The sequence below is a fragment of the Apteryx mantelli genome, chromosome Z (assembly GCF_036417845.1).
Source record: "Apteryx mantelli isolate bAptMan1 chromosome Z, bAptMan1.hap1, whole genome shotgun sequence".
Taxonomy (NCBI): Eukaryota; Metazoa; Chordata; class Aves; order Apterygiformes; family Apterygidae; genus Apteryx; species Apteryx mantelli.
In genome coordinates, this window is record NC_090020.1 from 76,119,811 (window position 1) to 76,139,192 (window position 19,382).

Here is a 19,382-nt window from a genome sequence, read left to right on the forward strand (position 1 = left end):
AAAGGGAAATAAATTGCTCTCTGTGTTTTTCCGTTACATCCCAGTGCATTATCAGAAGCCAAGAACTACAGTGAAAGATGTCAAAGATGGAGGCACTGCATCCTGGAGAAGGGAACTGTCTGACTCACTCATACCTCTTGCTGGGCATCTACAGTACCAAAGGAAAAAGAAAAGTGTGTACTAAACAAGACTAATTTTCAAAGACGCAATAGTGATCCTGCCCTACATGATTTAGCAAATCCAATTACAGTTACACTTCAACAGATGACTCCAGATGCTGCTAAAAGAGTTTATTAAAGACTGTACTAACAGTTCTTGTAACAATGGCACATACAATGATTCAAAATCATGACAAATAGTGTGGAGTTTTGAAGAGCATTATTATAATACACCATGGACAAGAACAAAGCAGATGTGCAGTCTCAGAACTCTACAAGCAGGCCCATGAAATACAGGAGTCCTATCATACAGCTGTACAAGTGTCAGAGAAAATAGAAAATAAAATACAAAAAAAAAGTCATTCAATACACAGTCCTTGAATTTATTGACAGTATTACAGTACTTTATGGGTAAGGACTGGCTTGTTCCAGCTGTACTTTCCAGAGTACAAGGGCAGCTGAAAACAGCAAAAAAAAACAAACAAAAAAAATCAAACAAAAAAACCTCAGGTATGATCACTATTCCAGTCCTTTCTGCTTAAGAAACTTCCGGTGGAAATTCTGACATCCCTGCAATCGCTTTGCTCAGGACATCACTTCATTTTGCAAAAAAAACAAAATCTGGATGCTTGTTCACGCTAGTGCAAAAACATTTTTTAGTGGTATCACTAATCACAGAATAATGACAATCAGCACGGATCAACCACGGCATGGCCAACAGCAACTTTAAGATCAGAACAGAATGCACCTGCTGCACCTTGACCAGTACTCGAGGACTGAGGGCTCACAGAGGGGAGATGTGTTGCTCTCTCCTGAACAAGCCATCATTTCTGGGTTCATAGTGAGGAATGGTCTCACTACTCCAGGGAAAGAAAATGCTACAGAAAGCCTGCAAGTATTAAATTATTCAAACCCATGTAAAACTAACAGAAGAATATTGAAGTGAAAAAGGTATATAGCAGCCTTATTATTTGTCATTGCCCTAAAGTTGTTCCCTTCCCTACTACGTTGGTCACAGTAGCCAAAGTGTGACTTGTGGAGTTTGGCAGCTTACAGCACCCCCATGTTAATGCAAGAATCCCAGCAGCATTCAGAGATTTGTATTCTCCAAGACACACCAGCTAATTACAATAGCAGGGCAGCTGCAATCTGCTCCTGGTATGTCGCCTTTGCAGCTTTCGGCTATGAGATCTTAGGCCCTCTGCACTTGTCCCACTAGTCTTGCCCATGCTCACAGCAGCGCATCCATGGTCATACGTTCATTTGGTGTGCATCTTCAAAGCAACAAACAACTACTTTTTTAAGCAGACGTTGAGGTGTCTGCTTATCACACTGGGGCACTGGTATAATCTGTGCAAGAACATCCCTTGGCAGCTCCACAGTAGATGAATTCAATGAGGAATAACTGCTTTGCCCAAACCCCAAATCATTGTTCTCCTCCCAGTTTCCATGCAGTTGGTTTGTTTTGTAGTGTGATTATGTAGAATCTTTTTAATGTCTGCCAACTTGAGAGGATAAAATCACAGTGCTGCGTATCAACAAAACCCAGCATACCCAGCCTCCAGTATAAAATAATGTATATACACAAAGCAGAATTTGCATCTTAAATAAGAAGAGTTTGTCTCATTCTCTATAGTGTCTTACTCAGCTACTAAAAAATAAATAATTCACATCAGATTGATGGATTTGTTTCCTGTACAGCACACGTGCGCTATCGGAGCTGACAAAGACAACATGAAAAACCTTTTGTAATTAATAAGAGAGAATTGTTGAACACTTGCACATATTGGCACAAGGCAGAAGAGAAAAAGGAACATTACACAGCTCAGCTCAGGTGCCTTCCTCCGTGGAACGAGATTCAGATTTCAACTTTACAAATTCTCTGGCAACTTCATCATTGGTTCTTTGAGAGAGAATCCGCAGGACTGTAAGTCCAGTTTCATCCATGTGAATCCTGCGCCCAAGCGGGCACCAGCAAGCACAGCTTCCTTTGTCTGCTATGTCTCTGAGCTGCATCACTGCTATGCCCAGTACCCGATCCTCCCGAGCAAAGCAGTAGTCCTTCACACAAACTTGAAGCTCATAGGCATCAGGGCCATCTTCATTCCCCAGTATGCTGAAAAACACACAAAAGTTTGTTTATAGTTTCAGCAGAATATACTGATTTCTCTGCAAAAACGTGTCAGCAGCTGCCTAGAGTTCTAGATGAGCCACAGAAAATTCCTTTCTACAGAAAAACTCTAAAAAATCCAGGTTTGAGAGAGGGGGAAAAAAGACCAGGGTTAGAGAGGGAGAAGTGAAATATATGGCATATGGGCGGTTTTTGCTGTTTCATGGCTGATAAAGACAACCCGGATATTTAAAAAGAAAAAGCCAACAATGCTTTTCAGCTTGCCTTTGCATGTTTGTTTGTGCTAAACTGTGAAATGAGAGAAGCAGAGAACATTAAAGCCATGCTGATAGTATTTTCAAGTCAGATAACTTGAAACATTTCTGCCTGTGCTAAAGGTTCCTTCATTTCAGTAATTAATATTTTAATTAGATGAAGTCTTTGTTAAAGATTCAGACCTTCCATTAAAGCAAGAGCTAATAAAATTAAGCCACCAATCTTTCAGATACTTCTAAAGAGAAAAAGGCACAAAAATCTCTTCATTTAAGGAAGCCTGTCAGATCTTTCTTCACATCAAAGCAATAAAAAATTATATGGATAGCCCCTCTCCTCCAAGATGTTTATACTCTTTTGCAGGTCATCTCTACTCCTCTCATTCTTACTGTACAGCTAGGTTAAGACTGGTCTGTAGCTCCTTTTTTTGAGCCTTCCAGGAAGGAAGATGCCTTGTAATAATGAAAGCCAAATAAGAAGAGGTCAATACTCAATGTTTAGAAAGGCTGCAATTGTAGCAACATAACCACTACTAATTCCAAGGACTTGGAAACAGATTCAGAAAGCATGTCCTGCAGGTCAAGTCAAGACAGAAACAAATATTTAGGTTAAAAAAAAAAAAAAAAGATGAACTTTTAGCCTCAACTCTACCAAAAAAAGATCTAAAGTTCATTAAAATGATGGAGCACAGTGAAATATGTTGATAGGATACCCAATGCATTTCAGAAGGTAGCCAAAGGACGCTGCTGACAGCATCCCACCCACAGCAAAGACTCCCATATTCTAGATTTTCCTGCCAGGACACCAAGTGCGGCCAAGCTGCTGGCTTGAGTAGTCCTTTTGGCCCTGGCCAGGCTGTTCACTGAACTGGAAGGCCCTATCCGCGCTCAGCATCTGCACTTTCCAGGTCAGATCTTTAGGCTATTTTTCATACTTACAAGTGAAAGGTTTCATTATATTTGGGAGCCCAGTTGTTGCTCTTGGACTTGGTTGTGAACTTCCTCTTCTTGTCACTCTGATGGGGCCCAATCATGGTAATTTCAACAAACGGACGGAACATGCCGGATGTTTGCCACTTCAGGTCATTGGCTGCCACAACTGGAAAAGAGAGTCAGAATCTGCTTTCCAGTAAATGCTCGTTTGTCCCTGTGGCTCTGGGAACCTTTCCAGCTCCCATCAACTCACAATTCTGTGTTTCAGAGGACAAAGTTCACTCCAAAACATGCGAGTGTCCTGACACACATGGGCAGGACTGTGTTGCATTACGACGACAGGCTTTTTTGCTCCTGTTCAAGTTCTTTAAAGGGAATTTAATACTTGGGACAGAACTTGGCTTTTGCCATGTGCAGAGTCAAAATATTACTCTGAGAAACAGGCATTTGTACAGCTCCATGCAGGTTGCCCTGCCAATTCTGGGCTTAACACTAGATCAGCTGTGCATTGAGGAAAAAATGAGGCATTTTGGGCCTGACATAGAAGTCTGTTGAAAAGCAAAATGAGATTACAGGTAAGACCAGCAAAGCACATGAGCTGTGGGTTCTTTTGGGGAAAACCCCAAATTATTAGCTCTTTAATCCTCATCCACTCCCAGGTTACTGCAGGAAACAGACTGAAGCACAGGGAACATCTACAAAAGTCACTTTTTACATTACAGTATAGATTTACCCTGGAGAAGAGAGGCCTGAAGACCTGTTTATATATATTTTTAGAGAAAATTAAACAAGTTAAGTAGGCTGTAGGCAAGCAAGGGAGACCAAAAGAGGAAGAGGAAGCCTGAGATGAGTCACTGCTTGGGTTATTTTCAGAGCGGCTCTTCAGGGACCAGTTTGGCCTTCAAGGAGGAGAGGAGCCTCTGAACTCTTAGTGGCTCTGCAATCTCTTGGCTCACGCTGAGCAATTTTGCAAGACCATTCTGTCATGCTGCCCTGGGCTTTGCAGCACATGCTAAACTGTGGAGCCTGGTGAGAGCTGTCATCTGATTTTTGTTTACTTTATATATCGCTGCCAATAAACAACAGGACTGCACGTTGCCATGTCATTGGCTGGGCTGGACAAGCTCATTTGCTGTTTCTCTACATGTTCCTGATGTGAAACAGAAAAGACAATTCTGGATACACATCACATGGTTTAGCACAAAAATATAATGACTTCCAAGGCTGGAAGTTTGTCTTGATACAACCACAGATCTTGAGCAGTAACACATGCTTTCTCATACCTTTCACGGTGACCTTGTGTTCACCAGTTCCTGGATGTGTATACAAGTCGATCTGTATGGATACTTCACCCACAGGATCATCCACACCAGACCCTGTTGGAAGAAAATCGACACCCCCCACCATGCACACACAGATTATTGTTTATTGGCACCACCTTTGGTTTACGGCCTCAGCAAGACAATATCCTTTTCACAGTACACCTTCCATAGCCAGTTTTTCAGTCAACACTAATAATGTAACATTAATGCAAATTAACATCAGGCTCGCATGCCCGACCCATATGAAACGCTAAAAATTACATCCTGAGAATACTAGGAAGAAAAAAAATTTAAGGGTCCTAAAAATCAACAATGGACCCTCACAAAGAACAAGGATTTTTAAGAAGTTCCTGTCAAGCTGTTGAATATACATGCAGGCATTCCAGTGCTGGGCATCAGCATTCCTATAATCTCATGGAACTGTGTGCTTGGTGGTGGTGGTGGGGAAAACAGAGAGGAAGTTTAGAAAGAAAAAAAAAAAAGACAAAGATGATAGTGATTTGCACTGAGCCAAAATGCAGCCTCACCCTCCAAGAAGCTTCCGTGTTGTACTTCAGATAAAAGTTGTCGTACCGACTGCCTACCTGCTTCCTGTCAGAGCATAATGTGGATCCCTTAACTGTTGTATGCCATCAAAGGTCAAGAGAAAGCAAGCATTCACAAATTGCGTACTTGCTTCCCTTCATCAATTAGCCAGGAGAAAATGAGATGTAGTTTCACAGAGGAAAAGGTAACATGTTACAACAGAAGAGGAATAAAAGATTACAAGACCCTTAAAATTCTTGTATCAGGATGTGTTCAACTTTTCCACTTTTAATTGTAATTATCATGCAGTACAGGGAAATGACATTTATCGGGGTAGAAAAATCAAGATCTCATGTAAATTACAGAAAAAGACTACTTTGCAAAATGAAAATTAAGTTCTTTCATAAGATAGTGAGATTTATTTTACTTTCCCTTTGATAACTGTCTGATCTCAGGTTGACAATTAGCAATGTAGTTGTAATTGGGATACCCACAAAATAATTGGGTACCTATGGAGAAAAGGGCTATTTTTTCGATTTTGAGGCTAAAACACATTATGAAGTGAAAGAACTCATGTATTTGAACTTCAGGATAAGGAGCTTAAAGCATATCATTAAACAAATATTTTGATTAGATGGGTCTAATGTCAACTTTTACAAGAAGAGACTGCAGGGAGCCAAACCCCATTTAAAAAAGACGATAGGAGGTTGAGAGCTAATCTGTGCAATTTTCTGAAGAATGTATTACATGGCACAGAAAAACTGTATACAAAGAAAATCATATTAATATGCAAGTATAGGAGCAAACATAATAGAACTTCAAATTATTATCTGAGGATAGATACTCATTCTTGAACTTAGTAAAATAAACAGCCTTTAGGCTATAACATTTGTACATTATCTTGCATGTACTTTTTTTCCCCCCACTCAGAACTGTTCTTTCGTTCCTGTACATAAGCACAGTGTTAAAATTGGAGGGCTTAATTTTTTTGACTTGACCCATCTGATGGTGACGACCCCTCACTCACATTGTCAACATTTTCCATAGGAGCAGGCAAGATTACTGACACTATGTAGGTATATCTTCTCGGACTTTATCAGACCGCAATTGCAGAAACATCAGCTGCAAAACACGCAAGTCTTTCTGCTCCTCAGGTGCTTTGGAGAGCAAGGACCTTGCATGTGTCAGCTCCTTGCCTTCCTACAGGGAGCGAGCAGATCAGCAGAATGCAGTAATCCAGCCATGTCAGCACACACGCTTAGGAAGTAAAGCAAGGCTGAGAATTTGATGCAAGCCAGCAATATGGATAGTTGTCATTTAACAACAGTACAGCCTTGAACTTGCAAAGGAAGAGAAGCATTTTACCAAAAGTATTATTGTCTGGGTCTTCATTTTACTGAACTGTAGTGGCTATATACGTCACTGGCTAATAGGCTATAAATGAGACACTGATGCTTCAGAGGAGTGACAGCAGAACTGTCCCATTACCTTTGAGACAGACAGATTTAGATCGGGTTTTTCCACCTTCACTTTTGTCTTTCTATACAGAGATCATGTTATATTAACTGAAATGCTCTCAGATTAAAAAAAAAGCACTTAATAGCTGTAGACAGCCAGTGAAAATACTCTGGTCTCTTATAACTGTGTGTATGCATACGCTTACATATACAGTGACAAGCAGATTTTAATCTTGACATGAAAGTCTCATGGGTATGGTGATACTGGAGGGTGAGACTGCAGAGTGAGCTCGTGCAATATGTTACAGACATATTTGACCTAAGATAACCAAAATGTTTTGGACAGCATAAAATGAGAGATGAAACACAAGACTTAAGTTTATTCCATTCTCCTGAGCACCCAGACTTCTAGCTACCCCGCCACCAAAGCCAGATGTTTCAAGCTCGGCCATAACTTTAAGTGCATATCAGACATTACCATGTACCGCAGTAGCCTGCCGTGGCAGAACACACGCATGCAAGTCTAAGACTTGAAACACGGCAATACACAGCCCACGATAGAGGGTAGGGGAACGAGTCTGTAGCATCTCCAAAAACAGTCCATTTCCAGGACAGCTTTCACATCCCCTGAATAAATGTGAAGCTTCAGGACAGGCTCTCAGGCAGACTTCTCCCACGCACAGCCCATGGCTCTATCTGTAGGGTGCAAGCAGTCCACTTCTACAGGGAACCACAGGAAAGGGATCTCTGGAAAAGGTTTCTGAGCACGGGCAAGGTGACTTCGAAAGCAAGGCAAGTTTGCAACTGGCTAATGTTGCTATGGTAACAACATTAGTCTTGAACATACCCTTATCAGGAAGAACGTCCTCATTAGCGGTAAACCTAATACCTTTCCCATCATGCACTGAGACATGAATTCAAAAGGCAAGAAGCAGGCAGGATAAAGAGAGAAGAGTGTGAATTACAATCCAATTAGTGGTGACACTTATACAAATACAGCACAAATATTCTAGCTCTTGATGGACTAAATAACCTCTTAGATCTTCTGCACCAACACAGGCTTTGGAGAGCAAGGCTCCCAGAGTAAGGGATTGTCTGGGTTAAAACAAGGAGAGAATTTGTACCGGCATAACTAAACTGCAAGCCCTGATCCAACATTGCAGCACAAACAGCCAGCAGCACTGCGTCACAGAAGCCTGCTCAGGAAGAAAAGGAGGGCAACAGAGACCTCACAAACTGGAATACGCAACTACTACTAGTGGTTTTGCAGGCAGCCATGTCCTCCCATAGGCCCATGGGAAGCTTGATTTATGCAAAGGGAAACACCAGTCAGAGCTCTCTAAAGCCAATGGCAGCTGTAAATATGAGCGCTGCTCCTTCTGCCCCACCAATGCGTACGCAGATCTGCAAGTCGTTCCACGGTCTGGGACTGCTCAGAAATGTACGCAAGCAACATCTTCCTTTTCTAGCCCCAAACGCAGGAGCCAGTTGTGCCTCTTTCAGAGACATACCACCACTGATCCTACAGACAGTTGGTGGCATAGCTCAAGCCTTTTCTTCTCTGCCTCAAAACTCTCAGCCTAGCAATGTAGGAGATGTTAAGTTGGACCACTTGGGGGCCCACCAAACCCAGCACCTGTCCCCAAAAGTGTCTCTGGTAAGCTGCTTCACAAAGAAATGGCATCAGTCAGTTATGAGACATAATTGCTAACTCATAACAAGTGCATCTTATATCCTAAAGCTAGAGTTTAATTCTAACTTTAGTCACTTGTGGATATAGCGGTGTTTGACCTTTCTGGCCACTGGATGTCATCATTGCTCTACTGGGACCTACAGTCATAGGACTATTTTCTCAAATGCAGGTACTGTCTCTTTAGTTAAGTGTTTAAACCCAGTATGTTTCATCCTAAGGAAAAAAACATCGTGCTGCTAAAGACAGAGATGGTTCAGTCTCCAAATCCCCAGAATTCCCAGTACTTTCTCCAATGTTTGGGGAATGCCACTATCAAGTAGTCTCATTCACACACCAGGGAAAAGGGCATTAGCTTTCCGCTTGTTTCCAGTGCTCGGTGTGGCAGTACACCGGCAGAGTTAGTATGGCCTGTGGGGTCGCCAGCTGCTGTGGGTTTGGAAGGACTGAAAGAAACAGGACTCCAAGCAAAAAGGTGGCAGAAAGACCTACTCATGGAGTCTTACGACTTTTTCTGGTGAAATGTAGTAGCTCCATCACCCAGCCCCCAGACTTGCATTTAAACAGCCTGAAATCTTAAATCATCAGTTTCTACTTTCTACCTAGCCTATAATAACATTTGTATCCCCCTCCTGAGATTAGCAAGATTCAGCCAATCCAAGAAGTCAGCCAGTGAAAGTCCCTGACTACAGATCAAATTATTCTGTGCAAGAATCCAGAGATATTTCCATGAAAGCAATGGAAGATAGAGACAATTAACTATTTACCATTTCCGAATCAGTGAAACAGCACCCTGACTTCCCAGAGAGCTACCAAACAACTCCAGTGACCCATTCCAGCAGCTTACTAAAATGTTGTGGTAGTGAATATTTTCTTTCAATACTTAAGATCTGCAATCATCTAGCTAGCATCCAATACTGGCTGCACACAAAACAGTGCTTGTGTTACTCTCATTGAAGACTGTTCCCTTTAAAGGCAGCATGTAGCCCTATGACTCACAGCATTGCTGTCAATCAGCATTAGTCAGAGCTGCATGAACTGCTGGAAACTGGCCTGTGACATTGGCACCAACTAGTTTCTGCAGCGATGTTTTGCCGAAATTGTCTCCCACACCACTGTGCAAGTCTCAGTACAATAACTTCAAATTTCACTTCTAAGTCACCCACGCACATTAATTCATGAAATGTGACTGTTCAATGAGCATTGAGGAAAAAAGACCACACAACCCTCAGGATTTATATTTCACATATTTCCGTGCTCTCAAAATGTAAATGGCGAGCAGGAAATAATCCCTTTTCCCTCCTTCCCAGTTTCAAAAGTTCTCAACTGTCATGTTTCTAGAAACATTACTGCCAAAAGTGCTCTGCAAACTGGCAGAATAAGACAGAGCAATTATGAACAGAGTGGTTAACTCCATTCAACTTTGCCAACAGCAGAAAAAGAGTCTTACCCTGAGCTGTCTGAGTCTGGACAAAGGTTTTGATGAGAGTGTCTGTGGTCTGAGTGTAGAGAGAGAGCGCATACCGAAGTGACTGCAGGTCTGGACTTTTCTCCAAGAAGGTTTTCTTCAGACCATTCCCACCAGCATGAAAATATTGCTAAGAGTAAAAAGAGCAAGGAAAAATGTTAAAGAATTGTAATCAGCAACCAACACTTACTGTGATGTTTTGCAGATGGAATGGAAAGAGCAAAAAATGCCAAAAAACAGCTTCTACACTGGAAATCCCGCTCTTAGTAGATCAGCTAATACTGCCTACTCATGGCTTTCTTCTCCCCAAACTCTTAAATATAAATACGTTGGCTCCAAGCATGTGCCAGTCACTTGAGCCTGTTCAGGTTTACACAAACGTGGCAGTACGGCTCACTTGGCGCCTTTATTGCTGTAAGAGCAGCAACAGATTGCTGGTGTTTCCTAAACTGGGACAGGCACTATCCTCCCAAACAGCATTTGGGGATGGAGCAAAGGAAGGACAGAGACAGAAGTGGAACCACTTACTTTGATAGTATCCAGTGCGAGATCCAAAACAGCACACTGCTTTGGAGTGAGACTCCTAGTTTCTTCTCTCACCATATGATCCTGCAAACAACCATTATATATGATATCAGTATGTTGTTAGAGACTAAAGGAAAAGGAGTCGCCAGCATCACATCTTTCTCTGGATTCATGCTGTGGCTACGTGGCCACAGTGTTAATTCAGCTGTTTAAGGAACACTTAATGGAGTCTTTCAGAGCCATCATTTATTACAGCTGAACTGGAAAACAAACACAATTCCTCTGTTTCTTGTAGGCAAAAAAGAGAAAAACACAGAAAGGAACTGGACGAAGATAACAAATGACATTTTAAAATCACAGTTTGTCGCTCAGAAAACTCAGACAGAAGCCTGCATGCTACTCCTGTCATCCTAGAACCATCACAACAAAACTGTTGAAGCACCACCCAAAGCAATGAATTCTGTGAACCACAAATTGGGCAAAATTGTTCGATGTTTTTACAGATTTAATTCTTCCATCTACAAAGGTCACTACTTCATCACATCATTAGTGTAATGGGAGAAAACAAACAACATGCTCTAGAAAATACCTTTGTTAAAAGAAAAAGATGTTCCCGTTAAGGATCGCCACCTCTAAATACCAGAGACACAGCTATCCTTTGGGAAATTTCTCTTTCTTGCAGTTGGAGCATACCCCTGTTAGACTCTTACCAGGCCACAGGGATGCATCATCCTTTGTGATTTCACTAAGCTCTTTGACGCTGAGTCTAGGTCTTAAGGAAAATTGGCACATTTTAGGAAGTAGGTTTGCACAAATCCAGACTAACTGAGCTGCTTGAGGGTCAGGCCAGCTGGCTGCAGCCTGGGCACAGAGACATTCGTGAAGATGATGCAGGAAAATCAGACGCAGGCTACTTACGCCTGCTATAAATGTGGCGCAGCCTCTGATAAGAGATACTTTCCAGGGGACACATCCACTAAATCATCTTTGAGTGAAGCATGCCTAGCTAGTTCACGTGTGCATTTCACACTGATAGACCTGTTGGCTGTCTTGCAGCCTGCATCATTTGGGGTTGTTCCACTTGTTATCTATCATGATCCATCTCCTCCAGCCTGATGGAGATGAGGCTTCCTGCAGTCTAGGAGCAGTGCTAGGTAAATCAGCATGCTTCTCAGAGACATCTAGCTAGTATCTTTGCACAGTGTTGCATTAACATATACAGAAGAAGCTGCTCAAGTCAGCAGTACTTCAGACAAGTTTGCACTGTGCTTTCTTGAGTAATATAAACATGCCTTAACTCTTCTTTTTCCTCCACTCCAACTGTTCCTGGTCTGGGAAGCTCATTGCGGTGGCACACTATTCTGTAAGCTGTAAAGTATCTTCTATTGTGACAAGCTTTCCTTAGGGGAGCAATAGCTCTCCTCCCTCTTTGCGTGAGCTGGGAGTAATTCAATTGACGATGATGTGGCTTCACGCTTCAGTACACAGAGGGCAAACCATTCTTTCTCGGTCTGACAGTCTGAGATTAAGCACCACAATCAGCCAGAGCCCAAGGCCACATTCACGGGAGAAGACTATTTAGTCAGGGTAGCCGTGCCCCCCGGGCAGAGTGACTTTCATGTCTGCTGAAACGACTTTCTACGTCTGCCAGCCAGATCCCCCCATGCTGCAATAGAAAGCAGGTCAGCATTTTTTTCCTAAACACCAAAAGAGCTCATTCGCCCCCTAACTGAGCTGTCACCCAGCCTGACTGTGTCCATGCTATCAAAGCAGAGCAACATGTCACTGCTTCCTAAGAGAGTTTCCCAGTGCCATTTACTTCAACACGTTATGTAAAAATAGCCAAGTGACTGGACTGGTAACGCTTGCACCTACACCCAAAGGAGCCCACGACTGCCATTCCCCCGTGTACCTGCCCGCTGCTCATCCCACACACTGCTCCTATAAAGGGCTGCACAAAGTGCTACCCTGCGTTTCCCAGATTGTGAGCCAGGAGCAAGCTACAAATACTTACATCAAAGAAATAATTAAGTAACGTCGAGCAGACAAAGTCAAAATCTTTTCCTGGTCTCACATATTCATTCTTGTATGCTACAGAGGTGCTCTTGGAAAAACTTTGCAGTTAGAGCTCAGCTGATTACTCCAGAAGCAATGCAAGGGAGAAGAGGCGGCTGCTCCCTGCTTCTACTCATTCCTGGCTCCGCAGGGCAAACAGCGGCAACAGCCCAATTTCGCTTAAGCAAACTGAGCAGACAGGGTTTGATAATAAACAAGAGGCAGATACGTGGCACCAAAGTGCCAGTCTCACGGGTGGTTTTCCCAGCATTTTAAAATACATAGCAAAATTGACTTGTCACCATGACAAGAGCCTGTGCTCGTCAGGTCTGTCAGCCTCAGTTGTTCAGCTGACTGATCTCACTCACTAGGGCTCTTTTTCCCCTTGTTCTGTTTAAGACAAACAGAGGCTTAAAATGCATGCCATAATTTTTCCAGATTTTTAGCTGTAAGATGCACAGGAGAGGGGCTCTGAAGAGCTAGTCACCCATGCTTTTCCTGTTAGTTTGTATATGCCTGTACAAAAGGGCAAGAAATCCATGACATTTACACAAACACAAACAATTTACACTCTTGTAACACCTTTATTCTTCTGGAAGATCTCATTTGGATGCAGTGATGGTTCACACCATCTGCCTGAACTAAAAGTTTCCAGAATACAGGTGGCAGAGTGCATTCACACTTGTGTACAGCTCACTTGCCAGATATAAAAATCCCATGTACCTGCACTGCTGTAATTTTATATGTGGATATGCAAATAAAGCCTTAAACACTCACCAAGGCTTGCCTGATTTGCATGATTATGTGCATTTCTAAAAATGCAGTCCAAAGTTACCAAAGATAGGCCTCACAGAAAGTGAACTGAAGACATGCTGTTGCTGAGGGATGGCCTTTCTCTGACCAGTGCAAAGGGGCACAGGCAAAGCTTCCAACTCATTCCTGGTAAGAGGCGCCTTGTATATCTTCAGAAATTCCAGTAAAGGGAAAATATGGAGGAAGTAAAAGATAACAGTGAATGTCACTGACTGCATCAAAGAATCCAGGGAATTTACAGCAACTGAAGTCACTTGTACACAAACTGTTACCCTTGTGACCTGGGAAGACTAATGGAGCAAATTCACAGAGCTCTCCCCCTTTGATGCCAGAAGTGCATGCAGAAAGGAGGAATGACTTTTCCACCTCCAAATGTTGAGTACTCACGGCTGTTTTTAAAATGGGAAGAGGATATTGCCAGGAAAAGGGGGTAATTTGAGAACTGTGGTCCAGCTTCCGCTCTCCCAGTCTGGCTACAACTTTCCCCATTTCTCCCAAAAGTCTCTGCTGAAGTGATATGGAGCATTGTAAACGCAGGAAACTGTGGAGGTGGCACATTCCTCTGAAGCCACCACGTCAGCAGAGAGGCCAGCCTGGCTGCGGGAGTGCATGGGGTGATCCTCCAGCACAAGTGACCGGAGATGACACCTATCCTCCTCGGGAGCCACACTTGAAGGGTTTATGTTGTCGCTGTTAACTGTTATATTACAGCCTTAAAATGTAACTGTAGAAAAGCATGTACATCTAATGAAAGCACCTGCATATTCAGATTACTACTCGGATTTCTAACAAGTACTACCTTATATGATTGCATACTGTGCTGGCTCATAAACATATACATGTAAAATGTGTCTGCCAAGCAAGGGAAACAGATAGCTGTATAAAGACAACTGTAATAAGTGCACGAGACAAAAGGATTTCATGGAAAAAGACAGAAGTATTTTGAAATTGCACTAATCACTTAGGAGAATGCCCTTTGCCATGGGAAAAATTCCCTGGCCACCTTCTTAGACAGCGTTCACATTCACATTGGTCTTCCTTCCAGCATCATTTGTGCCTTGTGACTCTTCCGATCTAAACCTCCTCTTACAAAAAATGTTTTTTGTAGCACAATTCAAACCACAGCATAGTGCAATTTGAATGTTGTAAGGCATCACTATTTTCATACCATTCCTGTCGTGACCAGTGAATTAAAGCTTGATTGGTTTACGATGAGGTGGCGTGCACTTAGTAATGCTCGTGTCATGCACTGTCACGTCATGCACTGTCAAAACACATCAACATAGCCTTCATGCTAAATGCCAGCTTGCCTGTAAAGAGAGCCCACGCAGTAGGAATTTACAGACACAGGCGCCTCTCCAGAAGCAACAGTTATTTTTGTAACAGTGCATCTAATTCCCTGATCAATAGCTAGCAAAATAGACTTTTCTACTGATATCTCATTATCAGGAGCATTAGTAATGACTTCTACAAAAAGATGACACAAGGGACTCCCTTTTACACATGGGATGCAGAGCCACTGGCCAGATATTGAGACCTTTACTTTTTCATTTTAGAATGATATAAAAAAAACCAAATAGCTATTTCTACTGAATATATAAAGTACTCAGCTGATTAAATTCACAGGAAAATTTAACAGCTAATTTAAGCACAATATTAATGTTAGCAGCATTTCAAAGCACACATTCTCTATAATTGCACACAGCCACAAAATACTGGAAGCACAAGACACATTATGCACTATTACACTTTCATGCTTACACAAAAGGACGCTAACACAAGCCATGCACAACAACAATACCTTCAACTTTGACAAGTGTCCCAGTTCCTTAGCAGCACTGAAAATCAACTGTGTACCCTACGATTGCAAGTTACAAAAGAAGAGAGGGAAAAAAGAAAAGATTATAAACAAGCTTTGCATCTTTTTCCTTTGAGCACGTCAGGTCGGTTCACAGATATAACAACTTTACATAACAACCCCCAAGGCCAGTCACAACAACTTGACTCCTTGCCAGTTCATTACCTAGTGAAAAACCTGGCCTTTCACAGAATCACAGAATGGCTGAGGTTGGAAGGGACCTCTGGAGATCATCCAGCCCAAACCCCCTGCTCAAGCAGGGTCACCTAGAGCACATTGCACAGGACTGCATCCAGGTGGATTTTGAATATCTCCAGAGAAGGAGACTCCACCACCTCTCTGGGCAACCTGTTCCAGTGCTCTGTCACCCTCACAGTAAAGAAGTTTTTCCTCATGTTCAGATGGAACTGTCTGTGTTTCAGTTTGTGCCCATTGCCTCGCGTCCTGTCGCTGGGCACCACTGAAAAGAGTCTGGCCCCATCCTCTCGACACCCTCCCTTCAGATACTTGTACACGTTGATAAGATCTCCTCTCAGCCTTCTCTTCTCCAAGCTAAACAGGCCCAGCTCTCTCAGCCTTTCCTCACAAGAGAGATGCTCCAGTCCCCTAATCATCTTTGTGGCCCTTCGCTGGACTTGCTCCAGTAGTGCCACATCCCTCTTGTACTGGGGAGCCCAGAACTGGACGCAGTACTCCAGATGTGGCCTCACCAGGGCTGAGTAGAGGGGGAGAATCACCTCCCTCGACCTGCTGGCAACACTCTTCCTGATGCACCCCAGGATACCATTGGACTTCTTGGCCACAAGGGCACATTGCTGGCTCATGGTCAGCCTGTCGTGAATTTCTGTGTATTCCACATCCAGACCTACTTTAGATCACAATATTCTGCTAACTGGCTTGCTCTTGCTTACAGAGGCCACCATTTAAACAGGATGCCCCTTCAAATAGGTTGCACAGGCTGGGCGTGAAGGCGGCATATTGGTTTCATCTCCAAGAGGTCCTCTGAATTTCAAGTCAAGTCTAGATACACATGAACACAGCGATACTGTAAGACTGGCCAAAGCAGAGATCACCCAGCTGATGACAATCTTCCTACAGAAGTAGAGCACAGTGAATGTGGTAGGGGTAAGCATACATTGGTCAGAAACAAAACTGGGTCTGAGTAGTTCTCAGGCAACAGATTGGCAAACTAAGTCCAGTGGATGTTATAGCAACTTCTTTAGATCTCAGAAACCTTGGTGGTGGCTCTTCTTTCCACACTGAGCCTTACTGATGCTGTATGACAGGGAGGGGAATAAATCCCAGTGGCAAGAAATCTTGCTTCGAGCAGCTTGCACTCTAGTAGAATGGATTTTTACATACTCTCCCTGCAATGGTGATAACGTAAAGATATTTTTCTTTTTCCCCCCCACAGCATTCCTCTGTTGTATAATACTCCTTTTGCCTGGGGACTTAAGTCCACAATTAAATTAGAAAGATAAAAGCAACCAATACAGTTCTCCAGCCTCTCCTCCCACAGATGCTTTATGGGGTATGCTGGAATTTATTTTTTTCCACTTCACTCTATTCTTGCCATTCATCTGTTCTTGCCTTTTTCTTTAAACTGTCACAAGTGCCCGTTATTCCACTCAATAAAATCACAGTCTGTTGTAATTCTGGCTGTGAATAGTGTATCTATCACATTATGAAACTTCTGCTCTCCACTCCAGTCCTCTCAGGCTGGTCAGATTTGGGCTATAGGACTAAGACTTATAGATCCAGGTAACCACTCTTCTTCAATTAAGGTATCACTACCATTTTTTTTTCTCTTTAGGAAAGCTATAGGCAGGTCAGGAGAGCTGTCCTCTCAAAGATGACTTTCAGCTCTCATGACTTGTAATCAATCGTTAGGGGGTAGTGTGAAAAGCATATGGAAATGCCATCACAGCTACCAGCTGAGAAGGGCCGGGGGAAGGCCAGACAAATAAGCTTTCAGAAACAGATGGACATGCTGGTGGGTGGCACTTGCCAGTATGGCCCGTTTTCCTCAGGAAAACACCTGGGAGAAGGTAAAGCTCATCATCTTTTGGGACTGCTGTCTCCGTAAGGGCCACATTTCCCCAAAGGTTTCCAGTAAATCCAAAGCATAGTTTCTCCTTTCCACAGTCCTCCTCTCTCTCACCTACTACCCTTCCTTATCTCAAAGTCCTTCACCCTCCTACTTAACCACAACTGCCATGAACAAGCCCTCTCAAACAGTAACGAAGTATGATGTAACACCAAAATTATAATACTGTCCTTTGCTCCTACCTATGGTAGTCAGTTTGTTTCATTTACTTCTTCAGTATTTGTTCATTCGTTGCTTTTTAAGTCAGCGCTCTGTGGGGCAGGAACTACCCCGTATATGTATTTCCAGAGGAGACCCTGGGAATGAGGTTCTACTGCATAAATTGTTGTTAAAATCATTCATTTCTGTCTAGGATTAAACTAACATCATCAGTTCCACTGATCCGTTCCCTCTGAGCAAAAATGCATCTTTATACCTGTCACTAAAAGTAGCAAGTACCCTTTTACAGAAGAAAAGCCCAGGCAAACAGCTCGCAGCAGTAACACTAGAAAGACGGAGCTAGACACCCTCCTGAGCATTTCAACAGCAGTCCAGGCCTGCATTCTTTGATTAGACACTTTTTCCTTAATTTTGCCAGTTTCTGAAATTGCTCAAGCTGAAACACTCTGACCTGAAATTGTGGACAACCTCCTCTGTGACCTGAAATTGTGGACAACCTCCTGATTTGCTCTGTCCATAACCACCACTTAGCCCTCACCTTTCCTCAGCCTTTTATGCTTGTTGAATAGAAATCAATACAGATCACGATCATTATTGACTCCATAGGTGAACAGAGGCTCTCGATAAATGCAGGCAAGGGCAAGATATCCATAAAGGAAGGCTTTTGAAATGAGACTGGGAGCTCCAGTTCTCACGGGTAGGCTCAGCAGTGATAAAATACAACCCTCTAAACTGAAAGAATACAAAAATTCTCCATATTTTCAGCAAACAAGGTGGGGCATGACTGCACAACAGGAGCAGCAAAGATATTTCACTGTAGGCCACATCATTTAATCCACCACATGGGACATGGTTGGAGGGACATGGCAGCACTCAATGGTCTGGTACCAAGCAGTGAATGCTGCTGCCCTTCTCTATGATTGATCACGGAACTTGTTTGATTAACGGGTTTTAAAACTTAAGGTTTTCATGCCTGTTGACCAAGCAGGAAGAAAAAAGTTTTTTCAAAGTCCAAGTTACAAAAATGCTAGATGAGCAGCTTCAAAATACACTAATATTAATGTCTCTTGCTTCAGTATTTTCAGCCTCCTTTGGAATTTTTTTGATACACATTTGAACAACAACATTAACTATCCAAGGCACGTAGCCTCCCTGCCGCAGGCTTCTTAGCAGGGCAGGTCTGTAACACTGAGCAATTGCCAGTGACTTGATACGCTTCATGGAACAAAGTTGCTCAGATAACTGCTCTTCAGCTCTTCTTGCCCGCTAAGAAAATCCTCATCAATCAGTGCCAATCTCTGTGAACATGCCTGCAAGCAGAAGTTATTGCACTGTTATACAGAGTTTGTCATCAATGCTGGTAATGCCTAATGAAAATCTGGATAGTTCCTTTCTCTGCCAAATGGCATTCTTGTAAACAAGTTGCTATACATCCTCAGAAAGTTATTTATTCATGGAAAACATACCACAAAGCTCTACAGGCAGCATTTATTCTATGTGCACCACTTCAGAATAAAACCAACTATAGTTGAATATCAGATAGTTCTTGAGAAGAAGAAAAAACACCCAGAATAGAATTGATTAAAATGTCAAAGATGAAAGATGGGGGGAAATTAAGACCTTAACAGGGAATGTTTCTACTTAGCTCTGTGACAAACAGGTGGAAAAGGGACAAACCTTAAACAGTGCTGGTTTTCCTAGTTCTTTCAAGAAATTCATTTATCTTTGTGAACTTTTTGGAAACAGGAATATTCAGAAACATCTATAGTCTGCAGCACAGAGATTTTGAATTCACTATTAAAGCTTTGACTGGATTTTTCCCAGGAAAAGCATCCAGAGAAGGATCATCAGCTGACAAGTCTAATTGCTAGAAGCCAATAGAACTGTGCTGATTTTTATTCCAAGAGGCTGAAGCCCTCATAGCTTAATT

The 19,382-nt window shown here is 42.6% G+C and overlaps 1 protein-coding gene across 1 annotated transcript in view; it reads right to left on the minus strand.

Moving 5' to 3' along the window:
• Window positions 1-265: 265 nt before the first annotated feature.
• Window positions 266-19,382, minus strand: part of UNC13B (unc-13 homolog B) — a 106,857-nt gene continuing 87,740 nt past the window's right edge. Inside the window, exons 26-32 of the mRNA XM_067316455.1 lie at window positions 15,130-15,186; window positions 10,464-10,544; window positions 9,918-10,065; window positions 7,625-7,681; window positions 4,757-4,849; window positions 3,480-3,639; window positions 266-2,274 (exon numbers count right to left, since the gene is read on the minus strand). Coding sequence (XP_067172556.1) covers window positions 1,989-2,274; window positions 3,480-3,639; window positions 4,757-4,849; window positions 7,625-7,681; window positions 9,918-10,065; window positions 10,464-10,544; window positions 15,130-15,186 — 882 coding nt within the window. The 3' untranslated portion in view covers window positions 266-1,988. The remainder of the gene's footprint in view (window positions 2,275-3,479; window positions 3,640-4,756; window positions 4,850-7,624; window positions 7,682-9,917; window positions 10,066-10,463; window positions 10,545-15,129; window positions 15,187-19,382) is intronic.